Source organism: Geotrypetes seraphini, chromosome 2 (assembly GCF_902459505.1).
Source record: "Geotrypetes seraphini chromosome 2, aGeoSer1.1, whole genome shotgun sequence".
Taxonomy (NCBI): domain Eukaryota; kingdom Metazoa; phylum Chordata; class Amphibia; order Gymnophiona; family Dermophiidae; genus Geotrypetes; species Geotrypetes seraphini.
The window spans coordinates 139,707,241-139,727,896 of NC_047085.1; the positions used below are offsets into that span (position 1 = coordinate 139,707,241).

The 20,656-nt window shown below is 35.7% G+C and overlaps 1 protein-coding gene across 1 annotated transcript in view; it reads right to left on the reverse strand.

Annotated features, from left to right (window-relative positions):
* The window catches only part of LAMA3 (laminin subunit alpha 3), a 509,154-nt gene that overhangs the window by 382,468 nt on the left and 106,030 nt on the right, over nucleotides 1-20,656 (reverse strand). The window contains exons 12-15 of the mRNA XM_033933874.1: nucleotides 20,317-20,355; nucleotides 18,602-18,739; nucleotides 16,954-17,088; nucleotides 4,170-4,304 (exon numbers count right to left, since the gene is read on the reverse strand). Coding sequence (XP_033789765.1) covers nucleotides 4,170-4,304; nucleotides 16,954-17,088; nucleotides 18,602-18,739; nucleotides 20,317-20,355 — 447 coding nt within the window. The remainder of the gene's footprint in view (nucleotides 1-4,169; nucleotides 4,305-16,953; nucleotides 17,089-18,601; nucleotides 18,740-20,316; nucleotides 20,356-20,656) is intronic.

Consider the following 20,656-nt stretch of genomic DNA (forward strand, 5'->3'; position numbering starts at 1 on the left):
AGGGCAGGCCGTACACCAAAACTGCAGTTGAAACTTATTGCCTGGTTTTGGCTGAAGCCAAAACTGAAACAAAAAACTAATTGCCTTTAGCGTACCCAGCAACTTTAGACTGGTCTTCAACCTACTCTTTAACTCCAAGATTCTGGAAAAAACAGTTAGTTGCTATCGACTCATACCTGAGTCCTAGCAACTTAATGAATTACAGATCTAAAAATAAATTAGCTTTGTGCTAGTCCGGTAAGGTCGTCCAGCATCATCCCCATGGTTGTTTTCAACATGTCCAGCCATCTAATTACAGGTCACCCTCTTCCCCTGATTCCTTTGATATTTTCAAATATGATGTCCTTCTCCAATGATATTTCTCTTCTGACAGTATAACCAAAATAAGACAGTTGTAGCGTCATCATTTGGGCTCGAGTGACATAGCCGGTTTGATCTCTTCCAGAATCAATTTGTTAGTTCTTCTGGCAGTCCACAACACGCATAAAATCCTTTTCCAACACCAAAGCTCAAACGAATCAGTCAATCTCAACCAATTACATTCCTTCATTGACAAAGAGCCCTATCCACCTTCCAATCAGGATTCAGTAAATTCCATGGTATTGAAACCGTCCTTCTTGACATCAATGACTGCTGGAAACTCATGGATAAAGGTAATGATATTCTTCTGGTGCTACTGGATTTTAGCATAGCCTTCGACACCATTGACCATCCACTCTTCATTATATTACTCTCTGAAATTGACATCCAAGACACTGCATTACCCTGGTTCACTTTCTTTCTGAGTAATAGATCTCAAACCGTGCTACTCAATGCGGCCCTATCGAAACCAAAATCAATCAGATATAGTGTACCATAAGGGGCTATGCTACACTATCCCTGCTATTATTTAATTTCTATATTAGACCTGTCCTAAATATAGCCAACAAACACCAAATTCAGATTCACTCCTTTGCTGATAACATCCAATTGTATCTACCACTGGGTGAAATCCACGATGCCCAGATCATGAAACTCATGAACTGCCTCTCAGAAATCAAAAACTGGATGACCATCAACAAATTGCAACTGAACATCTCCAAAACAGAACTCCTTTGGATCCGCAAAGTGCGCTGCACTTGCACCTGCCCCTCTCTACTCAGGGAATCAACTTCCATAACTGCAAAAGACCAAGCACACAGCTTAGGGATACTCCTTGACTCCAACCTAACACTTTCCAACCCTATATCGCAGAGGTGGTCTCTACCTCATTCTACTACCTGCGACAACTTCTTAAAATAAGGAACTACTTCTTGGAATCGGACTTCATCCAACTTCTCTATTCCTTCGTTCTCTTCCGCAACATGCTATTCAACGAAACAACAATTACAATTTATTATTTCTATAGCACTACCAGGCACAAGCAGCGCTGTACAATGTAATTACACCATCTCCATATATTGAATATACACCATCTCTATGTACAAAACACAGCAATCAGATTTCTAAAGAACCTTCACACCCATGACCCTGTCTCCCAGGCTGTATCATCTGCCCACTAGCTACCCATAGCCAGACGCTGCATTTTAAAGGGCTTGATGCCACTTCCTTTAGCATACCAATTAAGGGAGTGTCTAGGTACTACCAACCTCCCATGCTCATCTACCTCATTGCTTGGACTCACAAAGGTGCTCTGATGCCTCTAATACCAGGGAACACATCTGGTGAAAGAGCAAGAGTAATAATGATATCACTGACTTCTGAAAGCTAACCAAAGGGGCAGATGTCCTTCAGCTACAGCAAGGATTTACTGAACCCAGAACCTATAAAAGAGGAGTGGCAAACGTTGTACTCGTATAACTGAATTCCAAATTTTTTTGCTTTGGAGCACCCAAAAACTAAGAAGAATGCTTACTAAAGCCAGCTAAAGTTTTGCACTTTTCAAGCATTAAATGCTAGAATTAACACAGAGTGGAGGCAATTCTAAAACAGAGCACACCAAAATTAAGTAAATGGTGTGCTAATCTATAATGGCACCCCTGTGTATAATTGCTGTTATAGAATACTAGCATAAGTTGACTCCATTGTGCTAAATTTAGGGCTCCTTTTACGAAGCCGCGTTAGCGGCTTTATCGCACGCACATTTTTTGCGCGCGTTAACCCCCGCGCTAGCCCAAAAACTACCGCCTGCTCAAGAGGAGGCGGTAGCGGCTAGCGCAGCCGGCAAATTAGCACACACTATTACGTGCGTTAAACCGCTAATGCGGCGTCGTAAAAGGAGCCCTTAGACACTTTACATTTACGCCAGGTCTATGGCTAGTGCTTACTATTCCGTAAGCACCTGAAAACTAGGCTTTTCACAAAAATGTAATGCTCGCCTCCCCCCATATTCAACCACCAAACCCAACGTGTTATACCTTCCTTTATTAAGCTCTTGTAAACCGTGCTGAGCTCTATAATCATGGAGAGGATGCGGTATATAAACTTAAGGTTTAGTTTAATTTAGTGCAAATGTTAGCACCTAAATGCAAGATTAACATGTGTAATCTAGAGCAGTGGTTCTTAAACCTGTCCTGGGTGAACCCCAGCCAGTCAGGTTTTCAAGATATCCCTAATGAATATGCATAAACCAAATATCCAAAATAAGTTACTTATATAAGGGCGCATTTGAGACATAGATAGGATAATTCATCTATCATTAATGCTTATGCTCTAATTCCTAATTTTAATTAGACCTTATGTATAGGTCGCAATTTCCCTTACCCTCTCCTTTAGGCTTAGCCATGTTTTTAAAATTATTCTTTGTTACCCTCCAGATGTTTTTTCCCTAAATTTATTTATTTATTTATTCGATTTTTTAGCCCGTCCTCCCAAAAGAGCCCAGAACGGGTTACAATGAATATATTGGTGCATTAAAATTATAAGTAAGATAGGTACTTAGAAATTCCCTTACTGTCCCGAAGGCTCACTATCTAACTAAAGTACCAGGAAAAATGACAATTAGAAGAGTAATAAAGAAAGAAAATAGAGATAGAGGAGAAAAATAAGAAAATAAACATACTAATAAGATTACAATGATCTAAAGGAATTTGAAAGGTTAAAAAGAAGGGAGATAAGAATAGATGTAGAGGGAGAACCGTTGAAGCAATAGAATTCTGGGGAAATTTAAATGAAATTTGAATGATAAAATAAAACAAAATAAGTGGTAAAACAAGTGAGATTAAAAAATATATCATAAACTAAAAAGAAGTGAAAATAAAATCAAAACAGTCAATGTACCTTTATCTTCTTTAAAGATTATAGTTCATCCCTCTCTCCTTTTGTATCAGTAATTATTTGTATGTTACATTGTATGTTTATCTGTATAAAATTGTTTCAATTTTTGTCTCCTAATTTTAAATTGTCAAACACAGTGAAGTACTTGATATTGCGTGTACAACAAATTTTTAATAAACTTGAAACTTGATATTGCATACTACTTCTTATGCTTATAAATAATTCATCATTTATTATAATACTATAGCACCATGAAAACTTTTAAAACATATTATAACATTAGTTCATATTAAACATACACATTCATTCTCCCAAACAGTGAAGCCCTCTCAATCTATCCAACACATAGAAAAAGTTAAAATTCATGAACAGTTCATCCCTTGAAAAAAAACACTGGATTCAGTGCCTAATTTTCTTATCTGTATCAGTTCTCAATTATCTTCTGTACACCGTTGTTTACTGGATTTGCCTCCACTTTCATTCAATCAAACTTGATCTTTGCTATTACTATTACTACTACTACACTTCTCCCTCCATATTTGCGGTTTTAGCAATCATGGTTTCGATTATTTGCAGTTTTTGGCTTGCTGGCTCCTCCCCCCCCAAGTTACATCAGCTTGCATAGAGAAATCGCTGATTTCAAGCGTTTACAGAGAAAATCGCTGATTCCCAGCACTTTCTTCAGCATGTTTTGCCTCTCCTTCAGGAACAGGCCAGGGCTCCCACCATGTTATTCTCAGTTTCACCATATTTACGATGGTTTCTAATAGAAAACAGCGAACAACATATGAAAAAGTTATTCACGGTTTTTCTGTATTCACGGGTGTGTTAATTCCCTATCACAGCGAATACGGAGGGAGAAGTGTATTGCTTATTCTTTTGTGATACAAACACCAGAAAATAACTGTACTCACGCAAGCAGTTGGGGAAGCTGTAGTATTCTGGAGCACACTGATTGCAGGTCAGGCCAGCATAGTTGGCATGGCATCGACACTGCCCTCTGGGACCACATAAGCTGTTCACAGAGCCAAATGCATCACAGTCACATTCTATACAGGAAGAAAGAGCCAGGTAAATTCCACAAGTATGTACAGATTTATGAAGTAATAAATATTTCATCTGGTGATATGCTTTTCAACCCAGCAAGAAAAAAATACCCCAATCCTGTATTAGCCAAACACAAGGTTTGGGACTCAGCCAAAATGCCTACAATATCCACATCATTCATCCAAATGCCAAAACCTGACACCGCTAAGATTATCAGAAATTAGAAACACAGAAATATAGAAAAATGAGAGCACAGAAAGACCAAACAACTATTCAGTCTGCCCATCAATACCATCTATCTCCTTTCGAGATCCTTTGTACTTGTCCAAGCTGTCTTGAATCCAGATACAGTTTTCATCTCCATCACCTCTACCGGGAAGCTATGCCATGAATTTATTTATTTTAAAATTTTCTTTTCTGCCTACAACCTAGGCAGATTACAATAAAAACACAGAATATTTCGCATTATCTTCAAACAAAACAAACTGCAACAAGTAACCCTACTATACATCATTCCCTCTTCTAAAAATTCAAATATAAAATCTCACAAAGACATTTCAATCAAAAAAGGAATATTTCACATTTCGCTCTAGAAAAAAGCTTGTACAAATAAGTAAGTTTTCCATTCCTTTTCGTAAGGAAATATATCCTCAGGTTTCTCCTAATTAAGTTGCCTCAAGATGAGGCGTGGCTTAGTAGTAGAGCTTCTTTCTCAGTACTCTGAGGTTGTAGAATCGATCTCTGTGCTGTTCCTCATGACCCTGGGCAAGTCGCTAATTCTCCATTGCCTCAGGTACAAAATAAGTACCTGTACATATGTAACCATTCCCTTTCCCTTTCATCTTCATTCTATGCCCCCTCATTCCAGAGATTCCTTTCAATTGAAAGAGACTCGCCTCCTATGCATTTATGCCCTGAATGTATTTCAACATCTTTTTGTTACCTATAGAGATTCTCATTTACTACCACGTTTTGCTAGATTTTTTTTTTTTTTTTTAAACCCTGAAAACTTGGCTTTTCCAGAAATTTTGGTTAGGAATTTAGCACAGATGGTACTGATCTCGCACTGTACAGTGCTCCCCTGCAAATTTGTGGTCCGCGGTCCCAGTCATTCGCGGTATTTTCCTAACGTGAAGGGGAGGCAGGCGAGGGCAGCCGGAGTGCCAGCGAGTGAAGGAAATCACTCGCTGTATGCTCCAACCACCTCTTCCTGTACTAAAGTCGGGCCTCACCAATCAGGAACTGAGTGTCAAAGCAGCTCCTGATTGGTGAGGCCCGACTTTAGTACTCCAGCTGCCCTCTCCAGCTGCCCTGTCTCCCCTGCTTAAAAACCGTATTCACGGTTTTTAGACATTCGCGGCGGTTCCTGGAACGGAATTCCCACGAATATCAGGTGAGTACTGTATATCTATATCTGTAAAAGGAAAATACCATTTATAATTGATACATCAGAAGACCATGATAGGAATTTATTCTGAACTTAATTTTACATTGTTTGTTTATGCTGCTGTAATCCTCCTCAAATTCTGCCTCGGAGGATTTGGCAGGATATAAGACCACATATAACATAACATAATATATGGGGACAGATTTAAAAATCTCAATATACTGTATATACTTTGGAAGGACGGTGAGAGAGGAGAAATATGTTCCAATTTTTTGTTGTTTGTAGTTAAATTAATACTTTTTATGATGACCACTGGCCGCTTTAGTAGTTACCCTCTGGACTAACTCCATCCTGTTTCTATTTTTTTGAAGGGTCAATCTCCATAATTGTACACTGCACTCTAAATGAGGTCTCAGCAGAGACTTATACAGAAGAATTATCATCTCCCTTTTCCTGCTTTTCCCTTTGCGCCCCAGAGTATTCATTCTCTATTGAATGACTCTGTTTCTTTGTATTTGCCATCAAAATAATTTAAAAAGTGTGTCTGCAGAAGTTACAGCATCTGTCCACTGGTTACCTTTAGAGCAGTGTTTTAACCAAATTCTATATTCCCCACCCTCTGATGTGGCCAAACTTGTATCAATAACTGTGCTTGCAAAGTCTATAAAATTATATACTGTAGAAATGGTAAAATGATATAGCAAATAGTTTAAACAGAAATAATGTGAAAAAGAAGAAATGTGAAAAGGATATTGGCATTCTATGGGTTATATGTAGCTCCCACATTTAGATCATAATAAAATACAAATAACATTCCCACTGAGTTATACCGTGTTTCCTCGAAAATATGATCTACCCCTGGTTTAAGTTTTTTTATTGATTTTTTTTCATTGAACAACAAGTGTCATAAATTTTCATACAATTATCTTAATAATACACTTGATATTTCTATAATGTATTTTATACATAACATTTCTTATCTTATATTTCTTATGATTTTATATATCATATAACTGTAATTATTTTTCTTATAAAGTTATACAACATATATATTGTAATGATTTTATCAACTATTTTTTAAATTATTAACCTTTTTTCCCTCCCTTTATTACATTGTTTTCATGTAAGAATACCATCTATTAATAATATTTTATTTATAATTTATAATAAAGAGTATAAACCCCCCTCCCATATCCCCTCCCTCCCTTTCTTCTTTAACTATTTTCTTATTATGGGAAAATGAAATTCAATTATTACAATATTTTGTTAATGGTCCCCAAATCTTTTTGAATTTATCCATATATCCTTTTTGTGTTGCAAATGTATGTTCCATTTTATATATATGGCAAACTGAGTTCCACCAAAAATTATAGTTCAATCTGTCACAATTTTTCCAATTGTGTGTAATTTGTTGTACTGCTATTCCAGTCATTATAAATAAAAGTTTGTTGTTATTTGATGAAATTTGACTTTGAGATCTCATTGCAGTACCAAATAGAATTGTATCGTATGTCAAGGCTACAGGATTTTCTAACATCCTATTGATTTGGGGCCAAATTGATTTCCAAAATGTTAATATGAATGGACAATAGAATAAAAGATGATCTAATGTCCCTGCTTCAAGATGACAATGCCAGCATCTATTAGACTTAGAGCTATCAATTCTATGTAAACGTGTAGGGGTCCATAAAGCTCTATGTAAAATAAAAAACCAAGTTTGTCTCATAGATGCTGACAGTGTACATCTTATCCTCCAAGACCAAAGTCGTGGCCATTGAGATGCATTGATCTGATGCTTAATCTCAATGCTCCAAATATCTCTAAGACCATTTTTTTTCTTTTTATATACAAATTCAGATATTAATTTATACCACCTTGCGGCCTGGTGACCCATGGAATCTATCTGAAAACATAAGAATTCTATATTATGATAATTATTAAGATTTTTCCATTCAGGGAACCCTACCTGAATGGCCTGCTTCAATTGCATCCATCTGAAATATTGTGATTTATTCAAACCGAATTTATTTTGCAATTGTGAAAATTCAAGCAGTTTACCTTTATTTATTACATCTTCTAAAATCCGAATTCCAGCAATCATCCAATGTTTCCAGATAATTTTAAAACCGCCAACTTTGATCTTTGGATTGAGCCATATTGTTTGAGTCGTTGATTTAGTTATTGGAATAGGAGTTAGATTACTTATATATCTTATAGTTTTCCAAGTATCAACCAATATTTTGTGATCCTTATATAACCTTGGCATTTGAATACTGATAACATGACTTAGACGTAAAGGAAACATTAATCTCCATTCTAACCAGAACCAATCTGGTATATGTTCAATGGGTTCTGGGAGGATCCAATACATACCCTGACGCATAATATAGGCTTGATGGTACCTATAAAAATTTGGAAAATTTACCCCTCCCTCCGCAATTGGTCTTTGTAATGATACTAGAGCAATTCTGGGGGTTTTTCCAAGCCAAGCCAGTTTTTTATAAAATGACCCCTGAAAAAAAATTGGTATCATACCCATTTGGTAACAAACTACTGGTAATATCATCATTTTTACAGTTTGTATTCTCCCCCACCAGGATATGCACAGAGGATTCCATTGCTCACACATTTCTGACACTTTTTGTAATATATTTTTTTCATTAATTTTCATTGTCTCATCTACAGTTTTTGTAATCCAAATTCCTAAGTATTTTATTCCTTCTTCTTTCCAAATAAAAGAAAATGAATCAAATAGAATTTTTGTACAATGTACATTGAGTGGAAGTACTTCTGATTTATTCCAGTTTATTTTATATCCTGAAAATTTTCCAAATTTTTCAATCAATTCAAGCAAATTTGGAATGGTTGTTTCCGGATTTCTCAAATAAAGTAAAATATCATCAGCATATGCTGATAATTTATATTCTCTATCTGAATGTGGAATACCCTGTATCTCCCTTGTTTATTCTATAGCTAATAACAAGGGTTCTAAAACGATATCAAAAAGCAGTGGAGATAGTGGGCATCCTTGTCTAACTCCCCTTTGCAAAATAAATTTTTCTGAAATATTATTATTGATGTATAATCTAGCAACAGGGGAGTTATACAATGCTTTTATTATTTGTATAAAACCGGATCCTATACAAAACCATTCCATTGCCTGAAACATGAAGGTCCATTCCACTCTATCAAAAGCTTTTTCAGCGTCTAATGAAATAGAGAATGTTGGGTCATTAATGGATTTTGTCAAATATAACATGTGATGTGCCAATCTAGTATTATGAGATGAATGTCTTTGAGCAACAAAACCTGTCTGATGCATATCAATAATGAAAGGGAGAGCTTTAGCCAATCTTAATGCTAATGCCTTGGTCAAAATTTTTCCATCTACATTTATTAAAGAAATAGGTCTATAATGTATGGCCAATATAAAAGTAAAAAATTCAGATCCACATGGAAGATGGATACATATCGATATAGGTATGGGAAATGATACCCTGACGTTATTTAATATATATGCCCCTAATTCGAATCAATCAGAATTTTTCAAAAAGCTACAAAATATGTTATTACCACTGGCTGCCTCTAATTTAGTGGTGGCTGGAGATTTTAATGCTGTAATGGATCCATTATTGGATAAAAAACCAGGTAAAAATATTAAATCTTTAGGTCTAGACAATTTAGTTCGATCATGTGATTTGAAAGATATATGGCGTATTCTTCATTTTAATGATCAGGAGTATTCATTTTGTTCACAGGTTCATAAATCATTTTCAAGAATAGATTATATTTTTGTTTCAACAAATAAAGTGCAACAAGTGATTAAAGCCTCCATTGATCCTATTATCATTTCGGATCATGCGGGAATATGGATAGAATTACAATTAGATCAATTAGAAATTAATAGACCTCTTTGGAGATTTGATAATGCATTGCTTGTGGATGACAAATTTTTGGAAAATTTTAAAACACAAATTAATGAATTTTTTCAAATAAATTTAGTGGAAGATACATCTATAGAGAATGTATGGGATGCATTTAAAGCAACTATGAGGGGTAATATCATATCATATTCAGCTTTTATTAGGAAACAAATTAAAAAACAATATATAGAATTAGAAAAAGAAATAAAAATATTAGAAGCTAAATTGATAAGTAAATGGGAATATGAAGTTTTGCAAGCGCTTTTGAAAGTAAAAGGTAAATATAATGAATTAACTTCAAAAATGATAAGAAAAGATTTGTTTTCCAAACAAACGGTGTATTATGGAAGTTCTAATAAGGCGGGAAAATTATTAGCAAATTATCTTAAGGCAAAAAAAAGGAGAACTAATATTAATGGAATAAAAGATGATAATGGTATAATAACAAATCAAACAAATATAATATTAAAACAATTTTTAAATTTTTATAAAGATCTATATTCTTCCGAACCTTATTTGGAGAAACAAAAAGATGGAAAAAAATTTTTAGATTTAATAAATGGACCTAAGATTCCTGATCATATAAAACGAAGTTTAGAAGAACCTATATCATTAAAAGAATTAGAAACAGCATTGAGATCTCTTAGAGTTGGATCCGCTCCAGGTGGTGATGGTTACACAGTAGAATTTTATAAAACATTTCAAAATATCCTCTCCCCACATTTATTAAAATTATATCAGACACAACTTATAAAAGGTAATATAAAAGGTACTATGGCTGAATCAATAATAATTGTTTTGCCTAAGCCAAATAAAGATCCTACTTTGGTTTCAAACTACAGGCCTATATCTTTGATAAACGTTGATAATAAACTTTTGGCGAAAATTTTGGCTTTGAGATTAGCCAAAGCTCTCCCACATATTATAGATATGCATCAAACGGGTTTTGTTGCTAAAAGACATTCCTCCAATAACTCTAGACTATTATTTCACATGCTAAACTTATCAAAAAAAATAGATGAACCGGCATTTACAGTTTCATTAGATGCTGAGAAAGCATTTGATAGGGTAGAATGGAATTTTATGTATCAGGCTTTAGAATGGTTTGGTATAGGTTCTGGATTTATACAAATGGTAAAAACATTGTATAGCTTCCCGATTGCAAGATTAAATATTAATAATAAGATATCTGATGGTTTTCAATTGCAGAGGGGAGTTAGACAAGGTTGTCCTTTATCTCCTTTGTTATTTGATGTTGTATTAGAACCCTTATTGTTAGCAATACAGCAAACGAGGGAGATACAAGGAATTCCATATTCAGATATGGAATATAAAATTTCGGCTTATGCTGATGATATTTTGCTTTATTTGAGAAATCCAGAGTCTACCTTATCTTCTTTATTGGAATTAATTGATAAGTTTGGCAAATTTTCAGGTTATAAAATTAATTGGAATAAATCTGAAATTATACCCTTGAATGTTTACTGTGTAAAAGGATTATTTGATATTTTTCCATTCATATGGAAAGAAGAAGGATTTAAATATCTAGGCATTCAAGTTAAAAAAACAATTGAAGATACTGTAAAAGAAAATGAAAAATATGTATTAAAAAAAGTAACGGAGTTATGTGAACAATGGAACCCATTACATATATCTTGGTGGGGTAGAGTACAAACTATTAAAATGATGATGTTGCCTGTGGTTTGCTACCAAATGAGTATGATACCTATTTATTTTCAGGGGTCCTTTTATAAGAAGCTTAATAGAATTTTAACAAAATTTCTTTGGCTTGGTAAAACACCTAGAATAGCTATAGTAACCTTACAAAAATCAATTAAGGAGGGAGGGGTAAATTTTCCAAATTTCTATAGGTACCATCAAGCCTATATTCTACGTCAGGGTATGTATTGGATCCTCCCAGAACTTATAGATAATGCTCCAGATTGGTTATATTTGGAATGGCGCCTTATGTTTCCCCTAAATTTAGTTCATTTACCAAGTATTAATATACCTAAAAGATACAGAGAAAATAAAATAATAATGGATACTTGGAAAACATTGAGATTTATTGATAAATTAACACCCATCCCAATATATAAATCAACTAATCAATCCATATGGATAAACTCCAAGATCAAAATTGGCGGAGCTCAAATCCTTTGGAAGAACTGGATTATTGCAGGAATTAGATCTCTAGATGATATTATTTCAGAAGGTAAACTGCTGGATTTTTCACAATTGCAACATAGATTTGGTCTTAATAAAACACAAAGTTTTAAATGGTTGCAATTGAAGCAGGCCATTCAGGTTGGGTTCCCTGAATGGAAATCATTAAATAATCAATATAGTTTAAAGTTCTTATGCTTTAAAGCAGACTTCCTGGGACATCAAGCCGCATTGTGGTATAAATTAATATCTGGATATTTGAATAAAAAACCAAAAAATGGTCTAAGAGACATTTGGAGCATTGAGATTGGACATCAAATTAATGCATCTCAATGGCCACTAATTTGGTCTTGGAGAATGGGATGTACAGTTTCAGCATCTATGAGACAAACATGGTTCTTTTTATTACATAGAGCTTTTTGGACCCCTACTCGTTTACAAAAACTAGACAGTTCTAAATCTAATAGATGCTGGCACTGTAATCTAGAACCAGGGACATTAGATCATTTATTATATTACTGTCCTTATATTAAAATATTTTGGAATTCAATTTGGCCACAAATTAATAAATTAATGGAAAATCATATTGCAATATCATATGATACAATTTTATTTGGAACAATGATGAGAAAAAAAAGTCAAATTTCACCAGAAAATAATAAACTTTTATTAATTATGACAGGGGTTGCCATTCAACATATAACTAACAATTGGAAAAATTACAACAACCTAAACTACACATTTTGGTGGAATACAATATGCCATGTTTTTAAAATGGAAAGAACAATATCAATACAAAAGGGGACATATAATAAATTTATAAAAATATGGGGGCCATTGACAAAATACTGTAATGATTAAATAATAAAATACTTTTTCTTCCTTTCTTCTTTTAGAGATTTTCTTATGACACACATATAGGGGGGGTATGAAAAACAATTTATATATAATATATTATAATATATGATACAAAATGTAACAAATGATTAAGGGATAATAGAAGGGTGGGGGGAGGGAAAATGAATAAAATTTATCCAGAATATATTGTATTAGATATAAATATGTTATTGAATAATTATCAATGGTATTCTAATATGTTATATACTTTCATAAAATTTGAAAATATTATATTAAAGCGGTGAAGGGATGGGGGGAGGGTGAAGGGGAAAATCAAATTCAGACATACATTGTGTTAGATATAAAAGTGATACCATGCATGTATCAAATGTATATTATTATTGTGTACACTTTTTGTAAAATTTGAAAATAAAAATATAATGAAAAAAAAAAAAAAAAAAGAAATAGGTCTATAATTTGAAACCAAAGTGGGATCTTTATTTGGCTTAGGTAAAACTATAGTTATTGATTCAGCCATAGTACCTGTGATATAACCTTTATTTAGTTGTGTCTGATATAATTTTAATAAATAGGGCATTGTAATGTTTTGAAATGATTTATAAAACTCTACTGTATAACCATCTCCACCTGGAGCGGATCCAACCCTAAGGGACTTCAATGCTGTATCTAATTCTTTTAAGGATATTGGTTCTTCTAAACTTCGTTTTATATGTTCAGGAATTTTCGGTCCTTTTATTAACTTTAGAAATTCTAAACCATCTTTTTCCTTTTCTGAATAAGGTTCGGAAGAATACAATTTTTTATAGAATTTCAAAAATTGTTTCATTATGTGATCATTGTGAGATAACATTTCTCTATTCTCATTTTGAATTGCAATTATTTTTGTTTTTGTTTTTTTTGCTTTGAGATAATTTGCTAGCATTCTTCCCGCTTTATTTGAATTTCCATAATACAGAGCTTGTTGTACAAATAAATCTTTTCTAATGATTTTTGAAGAAATTTCATTTTTTTACCTTTAGTTTTTAACAATTCTTGTTGTGTCAAATAATCCCATTTTTCAATTAATTTTGATTCTAGAGACTTTATTAGTTTTTCTAATTCTGTAAATTGTTTTTTTTCTTTTTTTATTTGCATTGCTGAATAAGAAATAATTTGTCCTCTAATGTATGCTTTAAAAGCATCCCATAAAGTCTCTATGGAAATTTCTTCTATATCATTAATTTGAAAATATTCTTCCATTTTTTCCATAAGATTTGTACAAAAGTCAGTATCTGCAAGCAGTGTATTATTTAATTTCCATATAGGTTTATTTCTATTTTGATCTATTATTTTAATTTCAATCCACACTCCATCATGATCTGATAATATAATTGGATCAATGATAGCCTGTGTGACTTGATGTACTAATTGATTAGAAACAAAAATATAATCTATTCTAGAAAAAGAGTTATGGACTTGTGAACAAAACGAAAATTCTCGACCATCAAAATGAAGTATGCGCCAAATATCTTTTAAATCACAAGATTGTACCAAATTATCAAGTCCTAATGATTTTATAAATCTTCTCGGATTTTTATCCATCAATGGATCCATCACAGCATTGAAATCTCCTGCTACTATTAAATTTGAAGTAGCCAGTGGAAGAATTAATTGTTGTAGAGTTTAAAAAAAATTCATTTTGATTCGAATTAGGGGCATATATATTAAAGAGCGTCATGGTGGTATTTCCCATGTCCATTTCTACATATATCCATCTTCCAAGAGGATCAGCTGCCTTAAATTTAAATTTCCACAGAAGTTATGATTGTGAGTCGGATGACAACGGCGGCCTCGGGAGACCCTTGAGACAGTACGTTTGTGCGAAACATGTCGAAAAAAAGATATTAAAAGGATAAAAAATGATAAAAATTGTCTAAAACTGTCACAGCATTTAGTTAGGTAAAATACCGATGATGAGTTACCACGCAAATCTCCCGCTGTTTTGAAGCAAACATAGCGGTGGAGTGGTGGGGCTGAGGTATTTTAGAGGAATTATTTACTCTCTGGATATCCAACCATGTTTATTTCTACCATTATCTAAGGAAGGTTGGAATTAGACACAATAATAAAAACACTGGTATTGCACTAAAAGTTAAATTTAAATGAAGCAGTACATTTTTTATTTATTAATATAGCAACACCAGCTTTTTTTCCTATTGCTGCAGAAAAGAAACATTGTTTGACCCAATTACCTTTTAGCTTTATGGATTCATTATTTGACAAATGGGTCTCTTGTATGCAGCATATATCAGCGTTTTGTCTTTTTAAAAATAATAATGCCTTTTTTCTTTTAATCGGGTGATTGAGACCATTAACATTTAAAGAGATTATCTTAAGATCCATTATATATTATTGTAATTTGTAATATAACAATCCTATCTTCAGTGTTTTTAATAAACTTTATTTTCCCATATATAAGATAGTTTGAAGAATTTCCTATTTTGCCCATACCCTTAAAATTTAATACCCTCCCTTTCCCTCCCTTCCCACCCCATATATATACGATCACTTGGAAACGCAAAATAGATCAGGTCTGACATTACTCCATTACAAGCTAAAATATTATAATTTTATAATTATTACTCCATATTAATAACATATCTTATCATTTCATTTACTGAATTAGTTTATAATTTTATATCTTTGTTTTCTTTTATATTTACTTTCAAAATTCTATATATTCTTTTATTTCTTTAGTATATAAGGAATTGCCTATATTTGACAACCTCCCTTTACTTTTATCTGTCTTATCTAATGAGTATATTTGATTTCCAATTTTTTTTTTTTTTTTCCCATAAAGAAATATTATCTTAATTTTACTATGTTATATCTACAAAGCAATATTTTCACCTAGAGACAACATTACAATCTCTCATATATGAATGTCTTTTCTTGAAGGTCTAAATATGGTTGTATATTACTATATTATTTAAATTATAGCAACCTTTTGGGCTGAATTTCTTGGGGTTGTCACACATTGCATTTCTATCATAGAAGAGATCACAACATTTATATTTATCAAAGTAACCTCCATCAGATTCTAAATAGGTTTTTTTTTTTACAATTGTATATATTATAGGTGGAGGTGGACTTTATCAATATCTTGTTGTAATATCTTGAAAATAAATATGACCTACCCCGAAAATAAGCCCTAGCATAATTTTCAGGGTAGGTCTTAATATAAGCCCTACCTCAAAAATAAGCCCTAGTTCCGGGATTCGCCGGCAAGTCTTCACCCTGCCCCCCCTCTTCCCCCACCGCGCAGCCAAACCCCTGCTGTTCCTCCATCCTTCCCTCCCCACCGACCATGTGCAAGCCCTACCTTCAACCAAAGCAGCATCGGGCCGGCAGCACTCTAAACAGGCTGCTTAGCCTTGTCCATCGGGGATTTCACTCTGCCGCGTTACTGAAATCCCCCAACGGACAAGGCCAGCCTATTTAGAGTGCTGCCAGCCCAACACTACTTTGGCTGAAGGTAGGGCTCGCTCGCGGTCGGCGGGGAAGAAGGATGGAGGGTCAGCAGGGGTTCGGCTGTGTGGTGGAGATGGGGGGTACTTAAGGGTTCTGCTGCACAAGGGATGGGATGGAGGGAGGGACAGAAGCTGGGCAAGGGTTAAGCTGCACAAGGGATGGGAGGGAGAGAAGGATAGAAGCTGGGCAAGGGTTCTGCTGCACAAGGGATGGGAGGGAGGGTAGGAAAGATGCTGCACATGTGGGGGAAAGAAAGGAAAGAGGAATAATTGGGGTGAAGGAGAGGGAGGGAGAGATGATCATCTGCATATCCCGAAAATAAGACCTAGTGCCTTTTTTGGGCCCCAAATGAATATAAGGCACTGTCTTATTTTCGGGGAAACACAGTATGCTGCAGTGACTCAAGGCCATAGTTATCAACATAGACTTTCAACAAAACATATAATTCTACCACAGCTCAACTATTTATAACTGTATTCCTGTGTAGATAACATCATTGGCACTGGGGAATTTAAGAACAATTGACCAAATTGCATTTAGAGACACTTTAAAAACAACTGAATTAGAGGTACTGTATTTGGCAAGAATTTTAAAAGCTGTGGGAGCTGTTCTGCTCAAGTAATAGAAGGCAGTAGAGACTGAGCATAGACAAATGGTTGACTCTTGTTCCAACAGCAAGCTACTGCAAATGTCTACAAGGTTAAGAGAAAACTGCATACACTGGTGAGCAAACAGTTCCACATAACAAGCAGCCCTCTTCTGTTTAAGATCCTGGAAGATGAACGTTGCATCTCTTAAATTTCTTACCTTGACAGGTGGGGAATGAATGATAGCCTGGGCGGCACTGATCACAATGTGAGCCCTCCATCCTAAACAGGCATAAGCATTTCCCAGCCTGACTGCAGATTTCAGGAAGAACACCATCTGGATTACACTCACATTCTGTCAAAAGGATAACTCAGTCAGGCAATCATCCAACTCAACTAACCCTTAATAATAATATTATCATCTACATTTCTCAAATAACATGTTATAGCCAATATTGAACACTAAAAACTGGTACTGTTAGTGATCTGCTAGTACTGGATAAAAAAGCACTTTTGAATATTGACTGGCAAGTTTTAGTTGAACCCTCACCCAAATTTAGGAACCTAGATGTTAATATTCATTCCACAGCAGTAAGTAGCTAGCAAGCTGCTCCCTATATCCTCTATGTCCATTATCTCTCTGTCTCCCACCCTCTATCCTAATTCCCCCAGTCTAATCCCTCTCTCTTTTTCCTCCTTCCCTCCACCCCAGGTCCATTATTTCTCCCTCTCCTCCTCCCTCTCTCTGAGTCCATCTCTCTCTCTTCTTCCTCCACTTCTCTCCCGCCATCCTTCTCAACCTTAGTTCAGCATCTTTCCCTATTTCCCCCTCCTCTGCCAATGTCTTATTTCTATAGTGCTACCAGATGCACACAGCGCTGTACAGTAAACACTTACAGACCTTCCACCTGGCTGTGTCCATGGTTTCCTCTCAACTCCCTCCCTCCTCACCCTGCACAGTCTGGCATGAATCCCTTCTCTCTCAGACTTGATCATGGCTCATTCTCAAGTCCCCCTCACCTACACCTACACTACGTCAATGGCGTAGTAAGGAGGGGCGGTCTACCCCAGGTGCCAGCATCCGTCCTCCTCTCCACTCCCCCCTCCTTTCCCACCTCCGCCCACTACCGTGTGCTGCTTCCTTTCCACTGTACCTTTTTAACATTTGCAACGTGAGCAGCAACCTCAACCTGCTGCTTGCGCCAACATCAGCTCTTCTTCTGACATCACTTCCTGGACCCATGCCTAGGAAGTGACTTCGGAGAAAGAGCCAACGCTGGTGCAAGCTGCGGGTTGGGGTTGCTGCATGTGCCACAAATGTTAAAAAGGTACAGGGGAAGGGGTGCACGCACGCATGGCAGGAGGGGGTGGGGAAGGAGCAGATGGGGTGGGGCAGAGAAGAAGGGAGGGGAGGGGCCCCTCTCACCCTTGCTACACCACTGCCCACTGTACCTTTTTAAACCCAGGTAACTCTTCAGCCCTGCTGTGCAAGGGGCAGCTGTAGTCAAAGGCTGCCTGTGGCCTGCACTAGGCCTTTATCTGACCCGGCCCGTCCCTTCTGACACAACTTCCTGTTTTCAGAAGGGCAGGACCAGTCAGAAGGAAAGACCTGATGCAGGTCACAAGCAGTCTTTAAGTACGGCTTCTGCTGGTGCTGCAAGGCTGAAGATTTGCCTGTTTTTAAAAAGGTACAGTAGGTGCGGGTACAGGTGTGAGTGGGGAGCTGGACCTGAGAGTGATCCACAGAGAGGAAACACACACACACACATGTATGTGTGTGTGTGTGTGTGTATATATATATATATATATATATATAAATACATACACTGTATATATAGAAAAAATATAAAGAAAATAATGATACCTACTTTGACAGAAGGGGTAATTATAATAGCCCATTCCGCACATTTCACAGGACAAACCACCAAATCCCACTCGACATCTGCACTGTCCGGTTTTCATGTCACAGTTACTGCTCTGCACTCCTGCACCATAGCACTGGCAGGCTGGTCGGTGAAAGAATGTTATAAAAGACAAAACAGACTCAGCTAAAAATGCCACAATTGCTTTTTTATAACTCCTTCTCAAAAAAAAAATAAAAATAAAAAAACAACTGTACAACCTATAACAACATAACTTCAAACAAACTAATGCACTTTAGGAAAAAAAAGCAATAAAAATTTAAATGGAGAGAAAAAAAATAAAATCAAAGTTCACATATGTATTGCTTTATTTCTCTGTGTGTGCACATCTCTCGTGAACCGTACAACTACATCAAGCAAATGTTTAATGTAAGAGTATCTACGTAGGTAACATCTAGAGATCTAAAAATCAAATTTTCTTTGAAACTTGTAGCCGAGTCCAAAACTGACAAAAAGAATTGTCTCCATGAAAGGCTCCTTTTACAAAGCCGCAGTACAAGCTTCTACCGCGGCCTTGCTGGCCCGCAATAGAAACCTCTACCTCAGCTTTGTAAAAGCCAGCGTAAACTTGTGGATATAATTCAAAAGTGTAAAAACAGCTTTTCCTATCAATCCTCCGTTTTACCAAGCCGTGTTAGAGGTTTTCATTGCAGGCTGCGGCGGTAAAAGCTCTGACACTCATAGAATTCCTAAAAGCATCAGAGCTTTTATTGCAGCGGCTTCCAATAAAAAACCCTAACCCTATCCTTTCTGATGGATACATGTATTTTATTAGGGGGAGGGGGGAAATTAGATGATTAATATTTTTATTTAATGATTGGATTTCTGTATGTATTATGAAAATTTTCATTGAAGAATTGTTGGGTGGGGGGAAAGGGTTATAATTTCTACTTTAATGGATTATATGTATAAGAATGTCAAGTGCTATATATTTTTTTAGTAATGTAATGTTTTAATATTAATCACTTGTTTGTCAGTTTTAAAATGAATAAAGAATTAAAAAAAAAAAAAGAGCTTTTATTGCAATAAAAAACCCTAACATGGCTTGATGAAAGGGGGTGGTGGTATTCTTTAACTGAAAAAATTTTGGGGAAGGGGGAACACTCCTAGGAATTACTCTATAATCTAGGTTTCCTTCCCCCCCTCTTTCAGCTCATTTGGATCCTGTGCTGGGATCCTGGTGCTATAAGCCCAGTGCTATAAGCCAGAGATTCTGAGACTGACTCATCCTCAGACCTGCCACAAGGTGCCAGCCTTAAACAGTCACCATAGTTCCCTCCCCTCATCAGGAGTTGTGAAACATCATCAGTGGACCTGCCTACAGTCACACTGGGGAACGTTTACATCAGGGGTGCCCAGAAGGTCAATCGCGATCGACTAGTAGATCGCAAAGGCTAGTAGATCGCCCATCCTAGGCTCCACAATAGACTTGCATTGTCTTTGCATTCTCCCTGCTTCCCCGAAGGTGTAACAGGCCAGCAGCAACTGCAGAAGCGCCGGGTACACCAACCTCCCCCCCCACGATGTCAATTTTGATGTCAGAGAGGAAGTTCCGGGCCAGCCAATCACTGAGGTGCCTTTTATAGAGTCATTTTCTCTCAAATAAAGTTTTTTCGATATAATATTAGTAACCAGTGCATCAGAAAAAGAGCAGAACTTACGCTGACACTGTGGTCCAAAGAATCCTGGTTTACATGATCCTTCATAAATCAAAAAATATAAGAGAAATATAAGTGTAAGAACAATGATACACTGTATTAACTATATTAAAAAAAGACTATACAGATGAACAATAGCTGTCTTGCTACTATGTATGTAGTGTGGATTCTTCATCTGAAGGAAGTTACTGCCAATAAAAAGATAAAAGGTGAAATTCTAGAACTGAGAATCAAAGTTAGGCGCCTAAGTGCAACACACTGAGTGCTAATTCTATAATGGCATCTGGGCATCAAGATTCCATTGTAAAATAAGAACATATGTGTTGCTATACTGGAAGAGACC